Below are 20,489 nucleotides of genomic sequence, written 5' to 3' on the forward strand. Positions count from 1 at the left end.
GAGGACTTCTCCCAAGATCAAGGAGAAGAGACCAATGCCCCAGTATGTAACAGTAAAACGTGCAAATCTTAGAACCAAGGAAACCACCTCAAGGGCAGTTAGAAGGAATATATTCATTACATACAGAGGGAGGAATATGAGAATAATGTCAGACCTGTCCACAGAGACCTGGCAAGCTAAAAAGGGCTGGCAAGACATAGGGTAGTAAATGAGAAGGACATGCAGCCAAGAATTCTTTATCCAGCAAGGCTGTCATTAAGAATGGATGGAGAGATAAGGAGCTTCCAGGACTGACAGAAACTGAATGAATATGTGACCACTAAGCTGGCCCTGCAAGAAATATTAAGGGGGGGGGGTCTATAAGAGGAGAAATACCCCAATAATGATATAGAACTGAAATATACAGAGACAATCCATAGAAACAAGGACTTCATGGGCAACATGATGACAATAAAATTATATCTGTCAGTAATCACTCTCAATGTGAACAGCCTAAGTGCTCCCATAAAATGGCACAGGATTGCAGATTGGATAAAAAGACAGGACCCATCCTTATGCTGTCTACAAGAGACTCATTTTGAACCTAAAGATACATCCAGACTGAAAGCGAAAGGATGGAGAGCCATGTCTCATGCCAATGGACCTCAAAAGAAAGCTGGGGTAGCAATTCTCATATCAGACAAATTAGAATTTAAACCAAAAACTGTAGTTAGAGATACAGAAGGACACTATATCATTAAAGGGTCTATCCAACAAGAAAATCTAACAATTGTAAATATCTATGCCCCCAACGTGGGAGCAGCCAACTACATAAGCCAACTGTTAACCAAAAAAAAGAGACATATTGATAATAATACATTAATAGGAGACCTGAACACTCCAATTTCAGCAATAGACAGATGATCTAAGCAGAAAATCAACAAAGAAACGTGAGCTTTGAAGGACATGCTGGACCAGATGGACCTCAGAGATATATACAGAACATTCCACCCTAAAGCAACAGAATACACATTCTTCTCAAGCGTACATGTAACTTTCTCCAGGACAGACCACATACTAGATCACAAATCAGGTCTCAACTGATACCAAAAGATTGAGACTGAGACTATTCCCTGCATATTCTCAGCCCATAATGCCTTGAAACTGGAATTCAATCTTAAGAAAAAGTTTGAAAGAAATTCAAACACTTGGAAGCTACAGACCATCCTGCTCAAGAATGTTTGGGTCAACCAGGAAGTCAAAGAAGAACTTAAACAATTCCTGGAAACCAGTGAGAATGAAAACACATCGGTCCAAGACCTATAGGATATGGCAAAGGCAGTCCTAAGGAAATACATAGCCATCCAAGCCTCCCTCAAAAAAATAGAAAAAAATAGAAAAATCCTGAATACACAAACTATCAACAACAAATTAAGCCTAACCCATGCATAAGAAAGAAAATAATTAAGATTAGAGCAGAGATCAATGAATTAGAAATCAGAAATACAGTAGAACAGATCAATGAAACTAGAAGCTGATCCTTTGGAAGAATTAATAAGATTGATAAACCACTGGCCAGACTTAAAAAAGAAAGGACCCAAATTAGTAAAATTATGAATGAAAGGGGAGAGATCATGACTAATACCAAGGAAATAGAAACAAACATTAAAAATTATTACCAATAGCTACACGGCAATAAATTAAGCAACCTGGAGGAAATGAATGCATTCCTGGAAAGCTATAAACTACCAAGACTGAAATAGGAAAAAACTGACAACCTGAATAGACCAATAACCAGTAATGAGATTGAAGCAATGATCAAAACCTCCCAAAATACAAGACTCTACAACCTGATGGAGTCCCTGGGGAATTCTACCAAGCAATCAAAGTAGAAATAACTCCTATTATCCTGAAGTTGTTTCAAAAAATAGAAACAGGTGGAAAACTTCCAGACTTATTCCATGGGGTCAGCATTACCTTGATCCCCAAACCAGGCAAAGACCCCCTCAAAAAGAAGAATTTCAGACCAATATCCCTGATGAATATGGATGCCAAAATTCTCAACAAGATCCTAGCTAATAGGAACCAATAGTACATTAAAAGGATTATCCACCACAACCAGGTAGGATTTATCCTTGTGATGCAAGGGTGGTTCATCATTCACAAATCAATCAATGTGATGGAACATATTAATAACAGAAGAGAGAAGAACCACATGGTTCTCTCAGCTGATGCAGAAAAGGCATTTGACAAAATACAACATCCATTCCTGATTAAAACTCTTCAAAGTATAGGGATAGAGGGAACATTCCTCAACCTCATAAAATCTATCAATGAAAAACCCACAGCAAATATCATTCTCAATGGGGAGAAATAGACAGCCTTTCCATTGAGATGAGGAGCACAACAGGGATGCCCACTCTCTCCACTATTGTTCAACATAGTACTAGAAGTCCTAGCAACAGCAATCCGAAAACAAAAGGAAATAAGAGGCATTCAAATTGACAAAGAAGAAGTCAAACTCTCTCTCTTCGCAGATGACATGACGCTTAATGTGGGAAACCCAAAAGACTCCACCCCAAAAGTACTAAAACTCATACAGCAATTCAGTAATGTGGCAGGATACAAAACCAATGCACAGAAATCAGATGCTTTTCTATACACTAACAATATAACTGTAGAAAGAGAAATTAAAGAATCAATTCCATTTACAATAGCACCAAAAACCACAAGATACCTTGGAATAAACCTAACAAAAAAAGGTAAAGGATCTATACTCTAGAAACTACAGAACACTCACAAAAGAAATCAAAGAAGACACAAAAAGATGGAAAACCACTCCGTGCTCATGGATTGGAAGAAAAAATAATGTTAAAATGTCTATCCTGCCCAGAACAATCTACATTTTCAATGCCATCTCAATCAAAATACCAATATCATTTTTTCAAAGAGCTGGAACAAACAATCCTAAAATTTGTATGGAACTAGAAAAGACCCCAAATGGCCAAGAAAAAGAAAAACAAAGCTGGGGGCATTACATTGTCTGACTTCAAGCTATATTACAAAGCTATGATCACCAAGACAGCATGGTACTGGCATAAAAACAGACACATAGACCAATGGAACAGAATGGAGAGCCCAGATATGGGCCCTCAACTCTATGGTCAAATAATCTCCAAAAAAGCAGGAAAAAATATACAATGGAAAAAAGACAGTCTCTTCAGTAAATGGTGCTGGGAAAATTAGACAGCCATATACAGAAGAATGAACCTGGACCATTCTTTTACACCATACACAAAGATAAACTCAAAATGGATGAAAGACCTCAATGTGAGAAAGGAATCCATCAAAATCCTAGAGAAGAACATAGGCAATAACCTCTTCGACATCAGCCACAGCAACTTCTTTCAAGACATGTCTCCAAAGGCAAGGGAAACAAAAGCAAAAATGTACTTTTAGGACTTCATCAAGACAAAAGTCTTCTGCACAGCAAAGGAAACAGTCAACAAAACAAAGAGGTAACCCACAGAACAGGAGAAGATATTTGCAAATGACACTACAGACAAAGGGCTGGTATCCAAGGTCTGGAAAGAATTCTCATACTCAACACCCAAAAAACTAATAATCAAGTCAAAAAATGGGCAGAAGACATGTAGAGATAGTATTCAAAAGAAGACACATGGAAAAAGTTTCATCATCATTAGCCATCAGGTAAATTCATATCAAAATCACATTGAGATACCACCTTACACCAGTTAGAATAGCAAAAATTGACAAATCAAAAAATGACAAATGTTGGAGAGGTTGTGGAGAAAGGGGAACTCTCTTATACTGTTGGTGGGAATGAAAGTTGGTACATCCACTTTGGAAAACAGTGCAGGGGTTCCTCAAAAAATTAAAAATAGAGCTACCCTATGACCCAGCAATTGCACTACTGGATATTTACCCCAAAGACACAGATGTAGTGAAAAGAAGACCCATATGTACCCCAATGTTCATAGCAATATTCACAATAGCCAAACTGTGGAAAGATCCAAGATCCCCTTCAAGAGACAAATGGATAAAGAAGATGTGGTTCATAATACAATGGAATATTACTCAGCCAACAGAAAGGATGAATATCCAACTTTTACATCAACATAGATGGGACTGGAGGAGATTATTCTAAGTGAAATAAGTCCCAGAGAAAGTCAATTATCATATGGTTTCACTTATTTGTGGAACGTAAGGAACAGCATGGAGGACAATAGGAGAAGGAAGGGAAAAATGAAGGCAGGGAAATCGGAGTGGGGAGGCGAACCATGAGAGACTCTAAGAAACAAACTGAAGGGAGGAGAGTGGAGGGATGGGTTAGCTAGTGATGGGTATTAAGGAGGGCACATATTGCATGGAGCACTGTGTTATATGCAAACAATTAATCATGGAACACTACATCAAAAATGAATGATGTACTGTATGGTGACTAACATAACATAATACAAATAATAATTAATAAATAAATAAATAAATAAATGTGGTGCACATGGAGGCACCTGAGTGCCTCAGTTGGTTGAAAGTCCAACTCTTGGTTTGGGCTCAGGTCATGATCTTGGGATTGTGAGATAGATCCCCATGTCAGGCTCCATGCCCAGTAAAGAGTCTTCTTCCCCACTTCCTCTCCCTCTCCCCCTCTCTCCCCCATTCTTTCTCCCTCTGAAATAATCTTAAATAAATAAGTAAGTAAATAAATGTGGTACACCTGATACTTCATTTTTCTTATCACAGGGAAGATAAAGTCCTCTTACTTCCAGAAGCTCCAACAATTTTATGCTATACTTCCACATGCTATAGAATACTGACAATAATGCAAATCATTCTTACCATCGAAATGCAATAGAAAGCTGACAGTAATGCAAATGATTCTTGTTGGTAGAAATGCAACAGAAAACTAGATGCAAATGATTTTTGTGCTTAGAAATGAAAACTAGTTGTGTTCAATGAAATGTGATTGATCATTGCCTTATGAATTGTTTCATGTATTTATAAATTTATTCCAGGGTTCCTTTTGCTAAACACAGGCATGTGATTTTTTAATTTCTTCTCTGAACAAGTTATAATATAACATCTTACTGCTTCCCTTAATAATTAGTGAGTTAAAAAAAATCATTGACAAGTGCTCATTTTATATCTGCATAAAATCCATGATTTTATCTTTAACTTTAAAAGTTCATTTTTAGCATTACTTAATAAAAACACTATGTAATTTATCTATTTGTTATGTTTATCTTCTGCTTCACTCCCAACCCAGCTAGAATTTAGTTTCCACATGAACAAAGATCATTGTTCTTATTTTCTGATGTATTTTATGTGCCTAGAAGAATACAAAGCATATAGGTAATCAAAAATATTTGTTAGATTGAACTGAATTCAAGGTAAGTTTGACTCAATCTCACTCAACCTGGTTTATGATGTAGTTTTCACACTGAAATAAATGCAACAGTATTGAGAAAAATTAGTTCCACTTGAAACTGTAATGTAGCTTTAAACAGTTGTACTTTGAAGATACATAAATAAAATCCTCCATTTCTTTCTCCTTAGACGAAACCTAGCATTGATTGTGGGAACAATAAATGAAATTTTATAAAGAAATTTTAGGGATATAATGGTAATTTTTTAATTCTAGATGATAAACTTATCAAGAAGTTACTTTTAAATTAACGAATAAATTCTGGATAATAGAAAACTATTTCAATTATTCCTTGAAGGTAAAACACTTTCAGTACATAGATAATGACTACATATTTTTACATTTTAATATTTTCATATAGGCAATACATTCTCATTTCAAAAATCAAACTGTATAAAAAGACAGCCATGGAGACATCTCAGTCCTTCCCATGTTCCTGTCTTCCTGGGCCCCTGTGTCTCTCCGTATAGGTAACATCTTTTATTACTTTATTTTACATGCTTCTAGTGTTTTCTTATACATATACAGATACAAATATTATCATCTTATTTTCCCCTACCCTACAAAAAATGCAATGTATACTCCATTCAGCAACTGGCTCTTTCCTTTTAATAGTGTATTTTTTATTTCTTTCCATATCAGTACCAAGACAGCGCAGTAGGACAGCATTCCACTGGAAGGATGTACCACAGTTGAATCAACTAGACCTCAAAACCAAAATGTAATTCTGGTCCCACCACATTGAAATCTGCAAGGTCAATGGACTTGAAGTTTGCATAACATGGAAATATCAAAGGGAAATTTTGCATTTGCATGTTATTAAACATTTCCTAGCATTCTTTGTAGGCATCTATGCTTCACATTATTCAACTAGACAAGAAGGATAAAAGAGTGTTCCTGAGTTGTGCAGCACGTCTATCACATTACCCTAAAAATATTCTCTACTATATAGAAAGTGGCATATATTATTGTATTAATATAAATTGAATACCGATTCACTAGCTATGACACTCCTGGATTCTGTAAATTTTCTTTTTGCTTTGGCATTTGGTATTATCTTCACAATCTTCTTTCTTTCCCTCAATAACATTTCATCATTGTGTCTCCTAAAACATTACAACTCAATTGCACAATTCCAGCTCGGCAAAATACTTATATTTGGAAATAGGTCAAAACCAGCTACCTCTAAAAACAGAAAAATCTTGACTTTGATAGTTTTCAATGTCAAAGCTTCAAATTTGCCCTTTGATATGAAAGGCAACTGAGATTTCAGAATCTTTTTTTAAAGGAAAACACTATCAATCCTTGTTTTTCGTTAATTCTTTCCTATCTCAGCTCACACTGTGTTTGTTAACATGGCTCAGAAATTACCCTCTATTCAGACTTTGTAAATGAAATTTTAACACTCTAGAAAATGCAGAAATGAATGTCAGTAAAAATGTAGTTCTGAAAGGTAAGGATGAGGCACCCAGTTCTGCCTAGAAAGTAGAAACTCTCTACAGCCAGGATTAGGAATAGGAAATGAATGTTCTGCAGGAGGAATCCAGTGAAATGAACACTGCATTGTGTCCATGACTCACATTCTGAGAAGAGGAAGTACAGAAGCCCTGAGACCCTTGCAGATTTCCTAGATTTGATAGAGGTTATCTTTTCTTGGTCCTTTGCATTACAGGACCCGCCTTTCCTGTCATCATTCCATTTCCTTTGCATGAGCAGGGAAAAGGTAATGAGGTATCATATAGGGTGTTTCACTTTTGCAAGTAAAAGGAGAAACAAAAATACTCACTTTTTAAGCTCATTTGTCCAATCAAAACTATTCAACCTTCTTACCCTACCTAAGTCAAATAACTTTTGATAGAATTTCAGGACTGTAAGACTTCCTTTAGACTTCAATATCACCTAGAATGTCTTCAAAACTGGATCTGATTTGCTTACCTCTAAATGGCCAGGATGCAGAGAAAATCAGAGTTCTAGCTTTGAAAGTCCAGATCAGAAAAAGAAGAATCTCAAATGTAAGAGATAGGAGCAGAGACCCCACCTGTCCTTTGGAGATGCTCCAAGCTCAAACTTTGTGACAGAGGACTATATGTAGGTCAGATTACTCTCAAGAAAGCCCTCAAAAACTCTCTAGAGAGAAGCTGAATTCCAAGAAAAATCAAATTAGGAAATTTTGAAATCATGCTATGTATGTGATAATACAGTTTTATTTTACATGCAAAATTAATATAAAATGACCCCTTAACCCAATTATCCTGCTCAGATCAGGGCACTATAGAATTCAAGATTTTATTCTGAGTTGGTATGAATAAATGTTTTGCACAGAGGAGTCAACATGATCTAACATCTTTAATTTTTTTACATTAACTCAACTGTTTTAGAGAAATATTCAATATCAGTTGCATTTTTTAAGTATTATGTAGCTAAAGGAGATTCTTCGCCTCAAAAATAAACTTTTTTCCTTGAAAAATAATATGTTTTCCTTGAAAATACATGACTATTAATGGTTTATGATTTAGTTCATAATTTTCAAGAAATAATATAAGATAACTAAGAAAACTAATTATCTAATTCAATATAAAATGCGTTTGTGAGGGGCACCTGGGTGGCTCAGTAGGTTAAAGCCTCTGCCTTCGGCTCTGGTCATGATCCCAGGGTCCTGGGATCGAGCCCCACATTGTGCTCTCTGCTCAGCAGGGAGCTTGCTTCCTCCTCTCTCTCTCTGCCTGCCTCTCTGCCTACATGTAATCTCTATCTGTCAAATAAATGAATAAAATCTTTTAAAAAAATGTGTTTGTGAATATACTCGCTTGCATTCTGTGCTCAAGGCTCGGAATGTCCGTTGAACGGATGAATGAGTCAAATTTGCTACAGGCTGTGAAGATGCAACCTGATATCTCTGGGTCTCATTTTATTCATCTGGCAAATGAGGGATTAAACCAAAAAATGTCTTAGGATTTACCTTCTCTAAAACTTCAAATGTAAGTTTTATGGTTCTACATCTCAGGTGAAAGTATATAGCATTATCTAGTACCTCTTTACTGACTCAACCCACCCCCCAAGAAATCAAATAGCAGACACTCTAAGTCTTCTTTGACATTTCCAGTATCATTGTACACGTATAGCAATGGTGATATTGTTGATAATATTAACCCTCAACTATTAACCTAATGTTTGTATAGAAGCTGGGGTTTACAAAGTCTTTTCATAAATGGGCTTTCATCAGATTTTCAAATCTACCCCCAGCAGACTCAATCTTACTCACAGCCACGAATATTCCCATTTTACAAATGGGAAGGCTGAGACTGAAAGGAACTGCCACAATTAACGAATGGACGAGAAAACACATTTCCTAGTAACTCACAACTTGCATGAGTCAAACTTTATCTTTGCTCAATAGACACTTAGCAAATGGAGGAAAGTGGCAAAATAGATCCATAAGAACTAATCGGCAAGCTTTGGACAGTTCTCTATTGTAAAACAGAGAATTTCACTCGTGCCTATTTGTAATTCATAATTTTTTTTAATCTGAGAGCTATAGATGAAAATCAAGAGAAATAAGACAGTATGTAAGAAAGAAATTAATTATAGAATCTACATACAAAATGCTAAGGAATTTTATGAAGATTTTACATGGGGAAATAGCATCTTTGAAACACACTGAAGTGGTAGAGTGCTTGTAGCTATGGCTTTCCTTTCTGAACACCATGAAAGGTGGATATAATTTTATCATGTGGATGAGAAAAACATGTGCTAGTAGACAATGCTGTATGCTTACATGCAGTACTAATGCACAAGCTTGAGCTCATACCTAAATAAAAACTGTGAACTACTGAAAAGTCCAAGACAGGTGATGGACTATTTCTTATCAAGAGAGTAGGAAGAACTACAAGTGGTAGAAGGACAAAGAGTAGATAAAATGAAGGTACGAAAAACTGTCCAGTGTACAATGGGCATTGTCCACCACGCACTCCTCATTATCAGGGTTGTTTAAGCAACTGAAGGGTAAACAGCTGTCAGTGATACTGTAGAAGGAATCCCTCTTCAACACTCCTCCTCCACAGAAAATAAATACCAGTGATCTTAATAGAAACCTCTAGTCTGCCCATAGTATTTATTGAGTGCCTCTGGAACCTAACTGTCTACAAAATTCCTTCTCTACTATTTGTGGCTGTGCAATGCCAGGTACAATTTTTCTGGCCTCAGTCTCATAGGCTTGATAGGAAGTGCAAATAAGTTAATATTTGCAGAACCCTTAAAAAGTGTCTGGAATGTGGGTATCATTCAAAAATGTTAGCTTCATCTTTATTATTGCTTTTCTCCAATTTTCCCTCAGTATCCTGGCAATGATCTTTATACAATGCAAATTTGTTGTCATGATCACTGAAAAAAAAAATGCCAAAAATCCTAGTATGACCTATAAAGGTCTGGAAGATCTGGCCCCCATCTCTTCTCCAGCTTCATTTATAAGCTCTAATTTTAGCAGAATCAAGGCTCCATGGACTTGATAGGATAAATATCATCAGTTAAGATTAATGAAAGGATAAGTCCTGCTTTCTAATGGAATAACAATAAACAAAAAACATTATTTTTTATCAGACATTATGTATAGGTATAAATTAATGAAATAATCAAAGGAATAATACTTGTTAATAAGTATTTAGTATTTACTATTCCAAACCCTATAGTGTTTTATGTACAATATCTCACTCAATCTTACAACACTCTTGTGAAGTGAATATTCATTTTATCTGTATTTGATCAATGAAAAAACCAAGGCTCAGAGAGGTCAGGTAGGGCATCTGTTGTCAGAAAACGAAGAAGTAGCAGAACAGGCCAGTGAGTTCCCTGCACCTGAACCCCTTTCTCATCATGTTCCCATTTAGTGCCTACTAGCTGCCAGGCTCTGTGCTGTGTTTTGTCTATATTAATATAATTCATACATTATTATCTCTGCTTTAAACTAAGCAATGGGCATACAAAAAGATCATGTGTGTTTCCCGTGGTCCCAAAACTAACAGCTGGACCAAGATTTGAACTCAGGTCTGCCTTAGTCTAAAAAAGCATCTTTAACTATCATCCAGCATCACTGCCCTATACTTTAAAATGCTGCTTTTGGGGTGCCCAGGTGGCTCAGCTGCAAAAGTGTCTACCTTGGGCTCAAACTGTGATGCCAGGGTTCTGGGATTGTCATGTTGGGCTCCCTGGTCAGCGGGGAGCCTGCTTCTCCCTTTCCTCCTCGCTTGTGCTCTCTCTCACTGTCTCTGTTTCTCTTTCTCCCAAATAAATAAATAAATAAAATCTTTAAAAATAAAATAAAATAAAATGCCTCTTTAAATGAACCCCAGTCTACTTGAAAATCCTATTGAATCACTAGGACTGATTCCAATTCTAATGTGCTTTTGTTTTCTTTTCTGAAAACATTTAATTGTGCTATAGAAGACCAAAAAAAGAAAAAAATGGGATGGATGAAACCCATAGTTTGCATCAAATTCAACTAAATAGGTAATAAGTGGACCCCATGCATGTTAAACATAAGTATAACTAGACACTGAATATTCATGATACACCTGGGGCACCTGAGTGGCCCAGTCAGTTAAGCCTCTGACTCTTGGTTTCAGCTCAGGTCACAACCTCAGGGCAGTGAGATCAAGCCCTGCATTGGGCTCCATGCTAAGTGCAGAGTCAGCTTGAGATTCTCTCCCTCTCTCTCTCTCTGCCTCTCCCCTCAACCGTATCTCTTTCTTAAAATAAATAAATAAAATCTTAATAGATAAATAAACACTCATGATACACCAAATATATGAGGCACAAAATATTCCCTGATACACAGGAAGTGCTCAATATTCTTAACATCTTAATTCAGCCACTGATTGGTGAAACCCATCCCACATATCCTTTGCCCAAGAAACACAAATAAAACCCAAAGCTGTTTAGCAGGCTAACTAGCAAGCTACAGCTACAACCAGGCATACTTGCCTCCCAAAATATGAAAAAGCAAATGTGTGTCATTGGCCCGAGGCACCTTCTGTCTGTGGGTCTCCTTGCTGCAATCTCATATCTGGGCTTCATAACCACACCATGAAGTGGGGAAAACTGATGTGGCACAGATCTGAAAATTGCCCATCCTGGGAATCAGGTGGTGTGGTCCTTCCACATGCTTACATCATATCCTGTGATAACTTAACCATCTCCTTCCACTTGCTTCTCACAATATATTTTTAAATATTATAAACCAAAGAGGTCAAGCATCCTAATCTGGTCTGTGAGTCCTTCTGTCCCATGACCTCTGGGATTGGATAGCTTACTGGTAATGTATCAAAGGCTACAATCACATCAAGGTATTTCCTACATGACATCCCTGAGAGGACATGGGATCAACAACAGCAGCAAGTGTCAGTTCCAGGCAGGAAAACTGAGTCTTGAGAAAATCGGAGGTGCTCTCTTTACCTCTCCTTTTTCACTCACCTTGCATCAGCCAGAGTTGCTCGTGCCACAGCCCAGGCCACAGCAAATGCTGCTGGGAACCCTGCAATCAAAAAAGGATTCAGAGACCATATTTAAGATTAAGGGAATTTTTTAATCTCATACTCAACACACATAAGAATATACTATTAAAAGTTGAAAGAGAGGGGCACCTGGGTGTCCCAATGGGTTAAGCCTCTGCCTTCAGCTCAGGTCATGTTCTCAGGGTCCTGGGTTCAAGCCCCACATCAGGCTTTCTGCTCAGCAGGGAGCCCGCTTCCCCCTCTCTCTGTCTGCCTCTCTGCCTACTTGTGGTCTCTCTCTCTCTCTGTCAAATAAGTAAATAAAATCTTTAAAAATAATTAATTAATTTAAAATTTAGAAAGTTGAGAGAGAAAAACAGATATGAAAAATGTTGATATATCAACAAGAAATTCCACTTAATTTTCATCTTGTCCATTCAAAAAAATGAGCAGGTACATTGCTGTCATTTGTTCCTGAAAGTCTAAAGATTGAAGGTTGGGCCCAATTTTCCCTTGAGGGATAGATTCCCTCAAGCTATCCTGGGAGGGGAGAGAAGTTACTGCGGCCAGAAGCAGGCAGTAGTTGCAGCACTGGATTTGACTCTTGCCACCCTGACAGCTACAGGCTTTCAAGGAGGAGTGAAGAAACATGACAGACCTCATGAGAAGCAGCAGGGAGCCTGTCGTTTTAAAAAATTAGAACTTAGCCATTCTAAAAGAAACTATATTGAGAAGTTACAAAACTAAAAGTTTTGATCAGTTTAGCCTCTTCTTTTTGAGGGGTTCATATTGGCTGAAGACAAACATTTGCATGCATTTAGACCAAGGGGTGCCTGCTATATGAGTCTGGTGAATTGAGTGTGAGATATGTATCCTTCATAAATGTTAAACACCTTGTGAGCTTGTAACATCAGATCTATTACACTGACTTTCCACAAGCCTGAAAAGGCCACCTATGGTAAAGGCTGACTGTTCAGTTCATGTTATAGTTGATGAGACTCTGACAGCACACACAAAAAGATCACAAATCATAGCTTCTGTGGAACACAGCAAAATAGGACCAAAGGATTTAATGGACAACTTCTCATTCTGTGGAATTTATGAAAGTGGTTAAAAGAAAGGAAAGAGAGAGCATTATGGAAACATTGCAAAAGTTAAGAAGCACCTTAAAAGGGAGAGAAAAATTTTAATCTAACTTAGAACATTTTTTGCTAAACACAATATTAAATTATTTCCTTTTAAAAACACATTTTCAATTTTTCAAATAATCTTTTTTTAGCAAAAAGTGAAAAAGAATAGATTCAGATGTAGGAAAATGCTATTAAAAGTGAAAACAAGATGATACCCTGCAATAGAAAATTTTTTGGCCTTCTCAGTGATCATCTAATTGAATTTAACCTCAGCCTGCCTGTGTGGCTATTAGATTTTATGATTCCATGTTCAAATTTTATTTGTTTGCTAGAACATCTGAATTTCAAACATCATTTTGAAAATGCTCAAATTCTATGAGAATTGGAAATTGTTTTTGTCAAAATAGATCTACTTAGGGATGCCGGGGTATGCTCAGTTGGTTAAGCATCTGCCTTCAGCTCAGGTCATGGTCCCAGAGTCCTAGAATTGAGTCTTACATCGGGGTTCATTGCTCAGTGGGGAGCCTGTTTCTCCCCTGGCTGCTGCTCCTCCTGCTTGTGCTCTTTCTCTCTCTCTCTTTTTCTCTATGGCAAGTAAATAAATAAAATATTTTAAAAAACAGATCTACCCAATTCTAGTTATCCCTTAAGTTCAGTTCACATATTTTATCTATCTTTCTATCCATCTCTGTATCTACCCACCTACCTATCCATCCATCCGTCCATCTATCCCATAACCATTTATTAAGTGCCTATGTATGTGTCAAGGATTACTCTACTTTCAGAAGATAAAACAATAAACCAGCAATATCCCTATTTTTTTAAGCATATGCTGGAAGGAGATGCAAAACTAATAACATAACTTTGGTTATTAATCAGCACTATGAAGAAAAAACAAGAATGATGTTGTATAATGCAGTAGAGTTCCTGCTGATACAGTGGTTCAAAAAGTCCTGATGCATCTCCCTTTACTCTTCTGCTGCTTTGACTATCTTTAGTCTTGATCAGAATTTTCACATTTTCTCATTTATAGGTCTTTATCTTTTGCTTCCTTTACAATCTCCCAATCAAGCAATTTCCTGTGTGGTGTTCTATACACATTGATCAAGGGTACTTGAGTTGGAATTCTGTTTTAGATGATAATTATAACAAATACCTTATGGAAGATACCGTGTCTTAATGAAATTACTTTTCTCATCATCTTGGAAGACTTCCACTCACAAAACTAGCACAGAGGCAACCATGGATGAAAACAAATTGAAACCACTCTGGGATTTAAAGATTTTTTTTTTAAGATTTTATTTATTCATTTGACAGAGAGAGACACAGCAAGAGAGGAAACACAAGCAGGGGGAGTGGAAGAGGGAGAAGCAGACTTCCCACTGAGCAGGGAGCCCTATGTGGGGCTCAATCCCAGGACCCTGCGATCATGACCTGAACCAAAGGCAGATACTTATTGACTGAGCCACCCAGGTATCCCTTAAGGATTTTTGATCACCAATATTAGTATCATATTATTACATAATTGAGAACACATAAATATAAGGGGAAATTTTTGAAATTTAGATGTTATTTTAAATTTAAATATTAATTTGAGTAAATTTAATGTAAATTTGAATGTTAATAAATGCATTTACCTTGAGAACTGAGTTATCTTCATAAAATGTCAGTATAAATAAGTGACTCTGAGAAGGATGCAATCTTTAGACTAAAAGTAAACAGATGTGGGTTCTTGTGTGGTTCCATTACTACTCTTCTTTAAAATGAAATTTTGGACTAATAGTAGTTAAAATGTGTTAGCAATTAAACCCTTCCTTCACATAAAAACTTAGCAGCAGCCAACTGCATAAAACAGAAATGCTCTGAAGTCAAAGATCATGAATAGGATCTTCTCACCTTGGTTTATGTAGTTTCATCTTGTTTTGGATATTTCAGAAGCTTCATAGAACCATACCTTAGCTGTGGTCCTTACTGTAGTATTATAAAATCACAAAACTGATCATAAAGTATAAAGTTAGACCTAAAAAGTAGACACCCATCATGACATAGGATGCCTAGCTTTGCTAAACACATACAGTATCTTACCAACCAGAAACCTTGATTCCCCTAGGAATCCATCTGTATTGACTGCTCAGACACAAAACTCTAGGTTAGGCTTCCAGTTCCCTCACTACTCATCATAGAATGCTGGAGTCAATACCCATCACCTATGTTTCATCCTTTAAGGAACCCAGAAGTACCTCTATATGATTTTGGCAGTATTGTTCTCAACTCTCTAAGCCAATACTGAAGGAGTACATCTCTCTTTCAGGAAAATTGCAAAGCCTTTGAAAGTCTTTCATTGCTACAAAGAAGAGGGTCTATTTATAAAACTTTAGAAGAGCTACCTCCTCCTGAGATGGAATTGCTATAGGAAACAAAAGAAATATTTTAACTATGTATCTAATTTATAATCCAAAAAAAATGCTCTGGAATAGAGTAAGGCATTGTGGGAAAGGACCAGTCTAAAGCAGAAGAGCTACAATAAAAAAAGAAAATGTTTACTGAATTAAATATGGTCAGTGGGCAGAAACTGTAAAAGATCAAATTGATGGAGATGAAGTGAAATCTTGAAACCAGGTGAACTCAGTGAGATAAATCTAGATAACTGCTACAAATATAAATCTAAATGTGACTATAATTTGTTTTATTTTAAAGAGGTAATAATTTATACAATCTTAAAGGGTTAGGAATAAAACCCCAAAACACATCTAAAAAGTTTGGGGAAAAATGATAAGCGGAGAGATTCAAATTCTGTATCTTTCATAAACGTAGGGCTGAAATATCGATCTTTTATTGACTCTAATTGTTATTGACTCTAATTTTATTGACTCTAATTGACTCTAATTGTTTATTGACTCTACCTTCAGTAGAACTAGTAATGGTATTAAAAATCATAAGGGAAGAGAGAAATAGCTTTCCTAGGTTTTTAAATTTTGTTTGAAGCCAATGAAAGATTTTTAATTGTGTAAAGGTATTATATTGACTATCCTAAATAATTTTTTGGAGAACAGATCTTATAAATCAAATATTTTGAATGTAATATGTATGATCAGAATAGGCAAACACAAAACAAAATAACCTACTAGGTCAGACTGCATGCTTATTGTGTGCAGAGACTTCAACACATATCTCTGTGTTTCGATTACATTACTGCCTACTGGATAATCAAAAAATATTTGCTGAATTGAGATCACCTGATACAGAGATAATGAAACTGGACATGTAGCATCTCCTGATTATTTTCAGAGACTACAGCATATGAAAATATTCTATAGGAAAGCTTGGCAACGGAGACATGACTACACAGTATAATCAGGGTAGGTGATCTTATATGATAATATGTACATTCTGGCATCTTATCTGAGAGCTGAAAATTAAGAATGGTTGCTAATATAGAGGCAAATTACCACATTAAGAATAAAGAAATAAGACTGACACCTTTCAAATATAAAATTAAATATATAGAAAAAATAATGCATGCTTGGAAGAAAATGGAACCAAGAATAAACTGCCTTATTTGTGAGAAAATTGAGGCAAGAAGAGGGAAAATTAAGAACATGGTTGATTGAAAGAAAAACAGAGTCATCATTGGAATTTGCCTTTACTCCTCTATACATTTGTTTTGTGATGAAGATGTGTAAAAACAGTTATTTTAAACATTTGCCTCCAATTTACTAATGATCAGATATGGCATCGTCTCCTCTTTAGATTGTAATTTCCTTCCCATCCAATTTATTCTTAAGAATCAGCAAAATCAATGTAAATATTATAGCTCCACATCACTATAATGGGAATAATAAAGCTCTATTTATTTAGCTGAAGAGAGTTTAACATTATCATGATTGGGTCCAATGAGTAACAAAGGAATCCAAGCAAGGTCTCTTCTCTAGTGACACCAATAAATCACATCATTGGAAGAAAGTGTGAAATTGGATTCACTATAAATTACTCTAGCAAAGAATCATGCAAAGCAGCTATAATGTTTTTGATCATTGTTTTTCTTTTTTTTTTTAAAGATTTTATTTATTTATTTGACAGAGAGATCACAAGCAGGCAGAGAGGCAGGCAGAGAGAGAGGAGGAAGCAGGCTCCCTGCTGAGCAGAGAGCCCGATGCGGGGCTCGATCCCAGGACTCCGAGATCATGACCTGAGCCGAAGGCAGCGGCTTAACCCACTGAGCCACCCAGGCGCCCCTTGATCATTGTTTTTCTTAATGGAATCTAGAAAAATGATCAGAAATCTTTTGATTTCTAAATCAGATGATATTCTAAATAGAATGTCAGTGCTAAGGGGAAAATAGTCTATTAATCAAATAGACTTAGGTATTGAATTCATTAAATAGTAGCTGCATTTAAGTGATGGAGTTTTTTTTTTTTAAGATTTTATTTATTTATTTGAGAGAGAGAGAGCACATGGGCATGCACTCTTGTGAGTATGGGAAGGGGCAGAGTCAGAAAACCTCAAGCAGACTCCAAAATGAGTATGGAGCCTGTATGGGGCTCAAGGAAAGACTCACGGGGGCTCAACCTCAGGACCCTGAGATCATGACCTAAGCAGAAACCAATAGTTGGACTCTTAACAGACTGAGCCCCTCAGCAGTGGGGAGATATTCTTTAAAGAATATTACTATAGGGGGCCCCTGGGTGGCTCAGTGGGTTAAAGCCTCTGCTTTCGGCTCAGGTCATGATCCCAGGGTCCTGGGATCGAGCCCCGCATCGGGCTCTCTGTTCAGCAAGGAGCCTGCTTTCCTTCCTCTCTCTCTCTGCCTGCCTCTCTGCCTACCTGTGATCTCTGTCAAATAAATTAAAAAAAAAAAAAAAAAAAAGAGTATTACTATAGTTACATGCACCCTAGACTAGAACATTTTTTTAATGGAGTTGCAAACAGAGATTCAGAAGGTAGATCAAATGTGGAACCATAATTCTCTAAAGATTGGTTATCAGTGTTTTAGATTGTGCTTAATTGTGTGTGATACAGCACATGTAAAATGTTTTTCAAAGCAAGCTTCCATAGGAGGCCTACTTGCTTTCATGTTTGTTCCTAAACCATTTGATGAAAAGACCACTTCAAGTAACGATGCTTATCTACTGTAGTTATCATTCCAATGCCAAAGTTCTTGTGAGCAAATCAATAAATTTGTATAAGAAGGGAAGAAATTCATATTCGTGTCAAACCCACTGGACTTTTTTAAAATTCTGTTTTTTTCATAGAAAGGTCTGAAAAATAACTTCGCAGGTTAAGTGAAACAAACTCCTGACTTTAAAGAGGAACAGACTGAGTAACAGAGGATGTGAAGAACAAAGGCAAAAGGAAATGCAGATAAAATTAAACTTCTTTATAACTTGGAGCTTATTGACAAATACTTAAGGCAGGCAGAATATGACATTCCTCCAGGAACTCCCAACTGTTTTAATGTTAATGCCTTGCTAGAGGGAAAAAAACAACCTTAGCTTGACAATAGCTAGCACCCCCCATCCTATAAATCTTTTTATTTTTTAAGATTTTATTTATTTATTTGACAGACAGAGAGCACAAGTAGGCAGAGAGGCAGGCAGAGAGAGAGGGGGAAGCAGGCTCCCTACTGAGCAGAGAGTCCTGAAGCGGGCTTGATCCTAGGACCCTAGGATCATGACCTGAGCAGAAGGCAGAGGCTTAACCCACTGAGCCACCCAGGCACCCCCCACCCCCATCCTAGAAGTCTTATTTACCATATGAAAATCCTTTTGGAAACTTCCTTTGTCTTTACTTCCCCCACCTCCAAAAAGTATAGAATCAATTGCACTTCACAATCCCAGAACAGTTCTTTCTGCCCAGTGGTCCTGTCCCGGAGCTTTCATAAAAACATCCTTTTGCACCTAATAATGTCTCAAGAATTCTTTCTTGACCATTCACTCAGGAACCTCACTTCAAATCACATCAATAGAGACCAAGTAAGAGTTCTGGGGGAGTTGGCTATCAAACCAGTAGGTACATAGAGAAAAAAAAGGGATTTATTATGTATGACCAGTGGTGTAGAAATCTAAAATATAAAATGTAACTAGGACAAATGTCTACATTCATTGTTGAATTTTCTATCAACACCTTTACCAACTTCTAGTAATTATATTGGTACACAGATATAATTTTGATTTAAAGGCAAACTATCAAAAACTATTCAGGAAATTTCCAAAGTACCTAAAAAGTAAAATATCCTTTTCATTTTTTTTTTTTTTAGCAACTGCTAGTCAAAGGGAAAGCTTTAAAAAAGACAAGCTGCCTTCAGAAATAAAGTTTTATTCACAATAATCATTTCATAATAAATGAAATGTCATAGTAAATAGACCCTTTGTTTTCTTAAAGTAAATAGACCTGCTAGTTATTCATTAACTAGCAGGAAATTCAATGTTCCCTACTACACATTTTCAAATGTTAAAAAAAAACAATATTAAAGCCAAACAAGCAAGGAAATCTTACTTTGGAGGAGAAAAACAAAGCCCTTCAAATTTAATCTTGAGCTGCTCAGTTAATTTTTTTTTAATATGCTGAGCACCTTATAACGTGGGTATTAAAATAACAATAGAGATCTGCAATTGTTGATCATGAGGCTTCTTAATTGTAACTACATATGAGTTTCAATTTCTCTTAAATTTGAACAAGCAACATCCTTTTCCCCATGTCCTGTTGAGTTAATGCCTAGTCCAGTGTAGTGCTGAGAAGGCATTTTTGGAATGTGAGATAAATATCCTCTTTTTTTTAAAGCATTTTTGCATAAAGTAATCTGCATCATTTCCTTCCAAAAGACATGATAAGTCTGCATAATTAGTTGGTAATTTGTATCTTTAAATGCAGTCAAGATGATCTTATAAATTCCTTTATGGAATTCTCATCATACAATCTAAAAATGTAAATCAACATTCATTACTATAGCTTAGAAATTTAAATATCAAAATATTTAAGATGAAATTATTGCCAAATCAGGACATTGACATAAGATATGAGCATAGCAGTTCTAAATGTGTATGGTGAACAATGTGTTCTTTTATATTTCCACCAAAGAATTCTCTCAAGAATCTGACCTAAGAACACTAACCATAAGTTAAAGATGGAAAGTTTGTTACCACTGGGAGGATTGTAGACTTGATCTTAATAATCTTCCCCAATGAACAGTGGAAGAGAAAGAAGATATAAAGGTAAGATAGAGAGATTTCAGGAAAATGGCTGAAAGTATGTTAAGGATACATGATACAGGAAAATGCTGAGTATTCAGGACAAAGTCAAGAAAGAATTCTTGAGTTGTGTTTGGTAGAAAAGGTTGTTTTATTAAAGTAAGGGGACAGGACCCATGGGCAGAAAGAGTGGCACTTGGGTTGTGATAGGCATGTGACTGTATACTTTCAAATGGGAGGGGGTTAATGCTAGCATAAGTCC

General features: G+C 36.4%; 1 protein-coding gene across 1 annotated transcript in view; it reads right to left on the minus strand.

Annotated features, from left to right (window-relative positions):
* Positions 1-20,489, minus strand: part of PTH2R (parathyroid hormone 2 receptor) — an 86,783-nt gene that overhangs the window by 18,345 nt on the left and 47,949 nt on the right. Inside the window, exon 8 of the mRNA XM_032860271.1 lies at positions 11,891-11,951. Within this exon, the coding sequence (XP_032716162.1) occupies positions 11,891-11,951 (61 nt within the window). The remainder of the gene's footprint in view (positions 1-11,890; positions 11,952-20,489) is intronic.

This window comes from Lontra canadensis, unplaced genomic scaffold (assembly GCF_010015895.1).
Source record: "Lontra canadensis isolate GAN:19392208 unplaced genomic scaffold, GSC_riverotter_1.0 scaffold18, whole genome shotgun sequence".
NCBI classification, from domain to species: Eukaryota; Metazoa; Chordata; class Mammalia; order Carnivora; family Mustelidae; genus Lontra; species Lontra canadensis.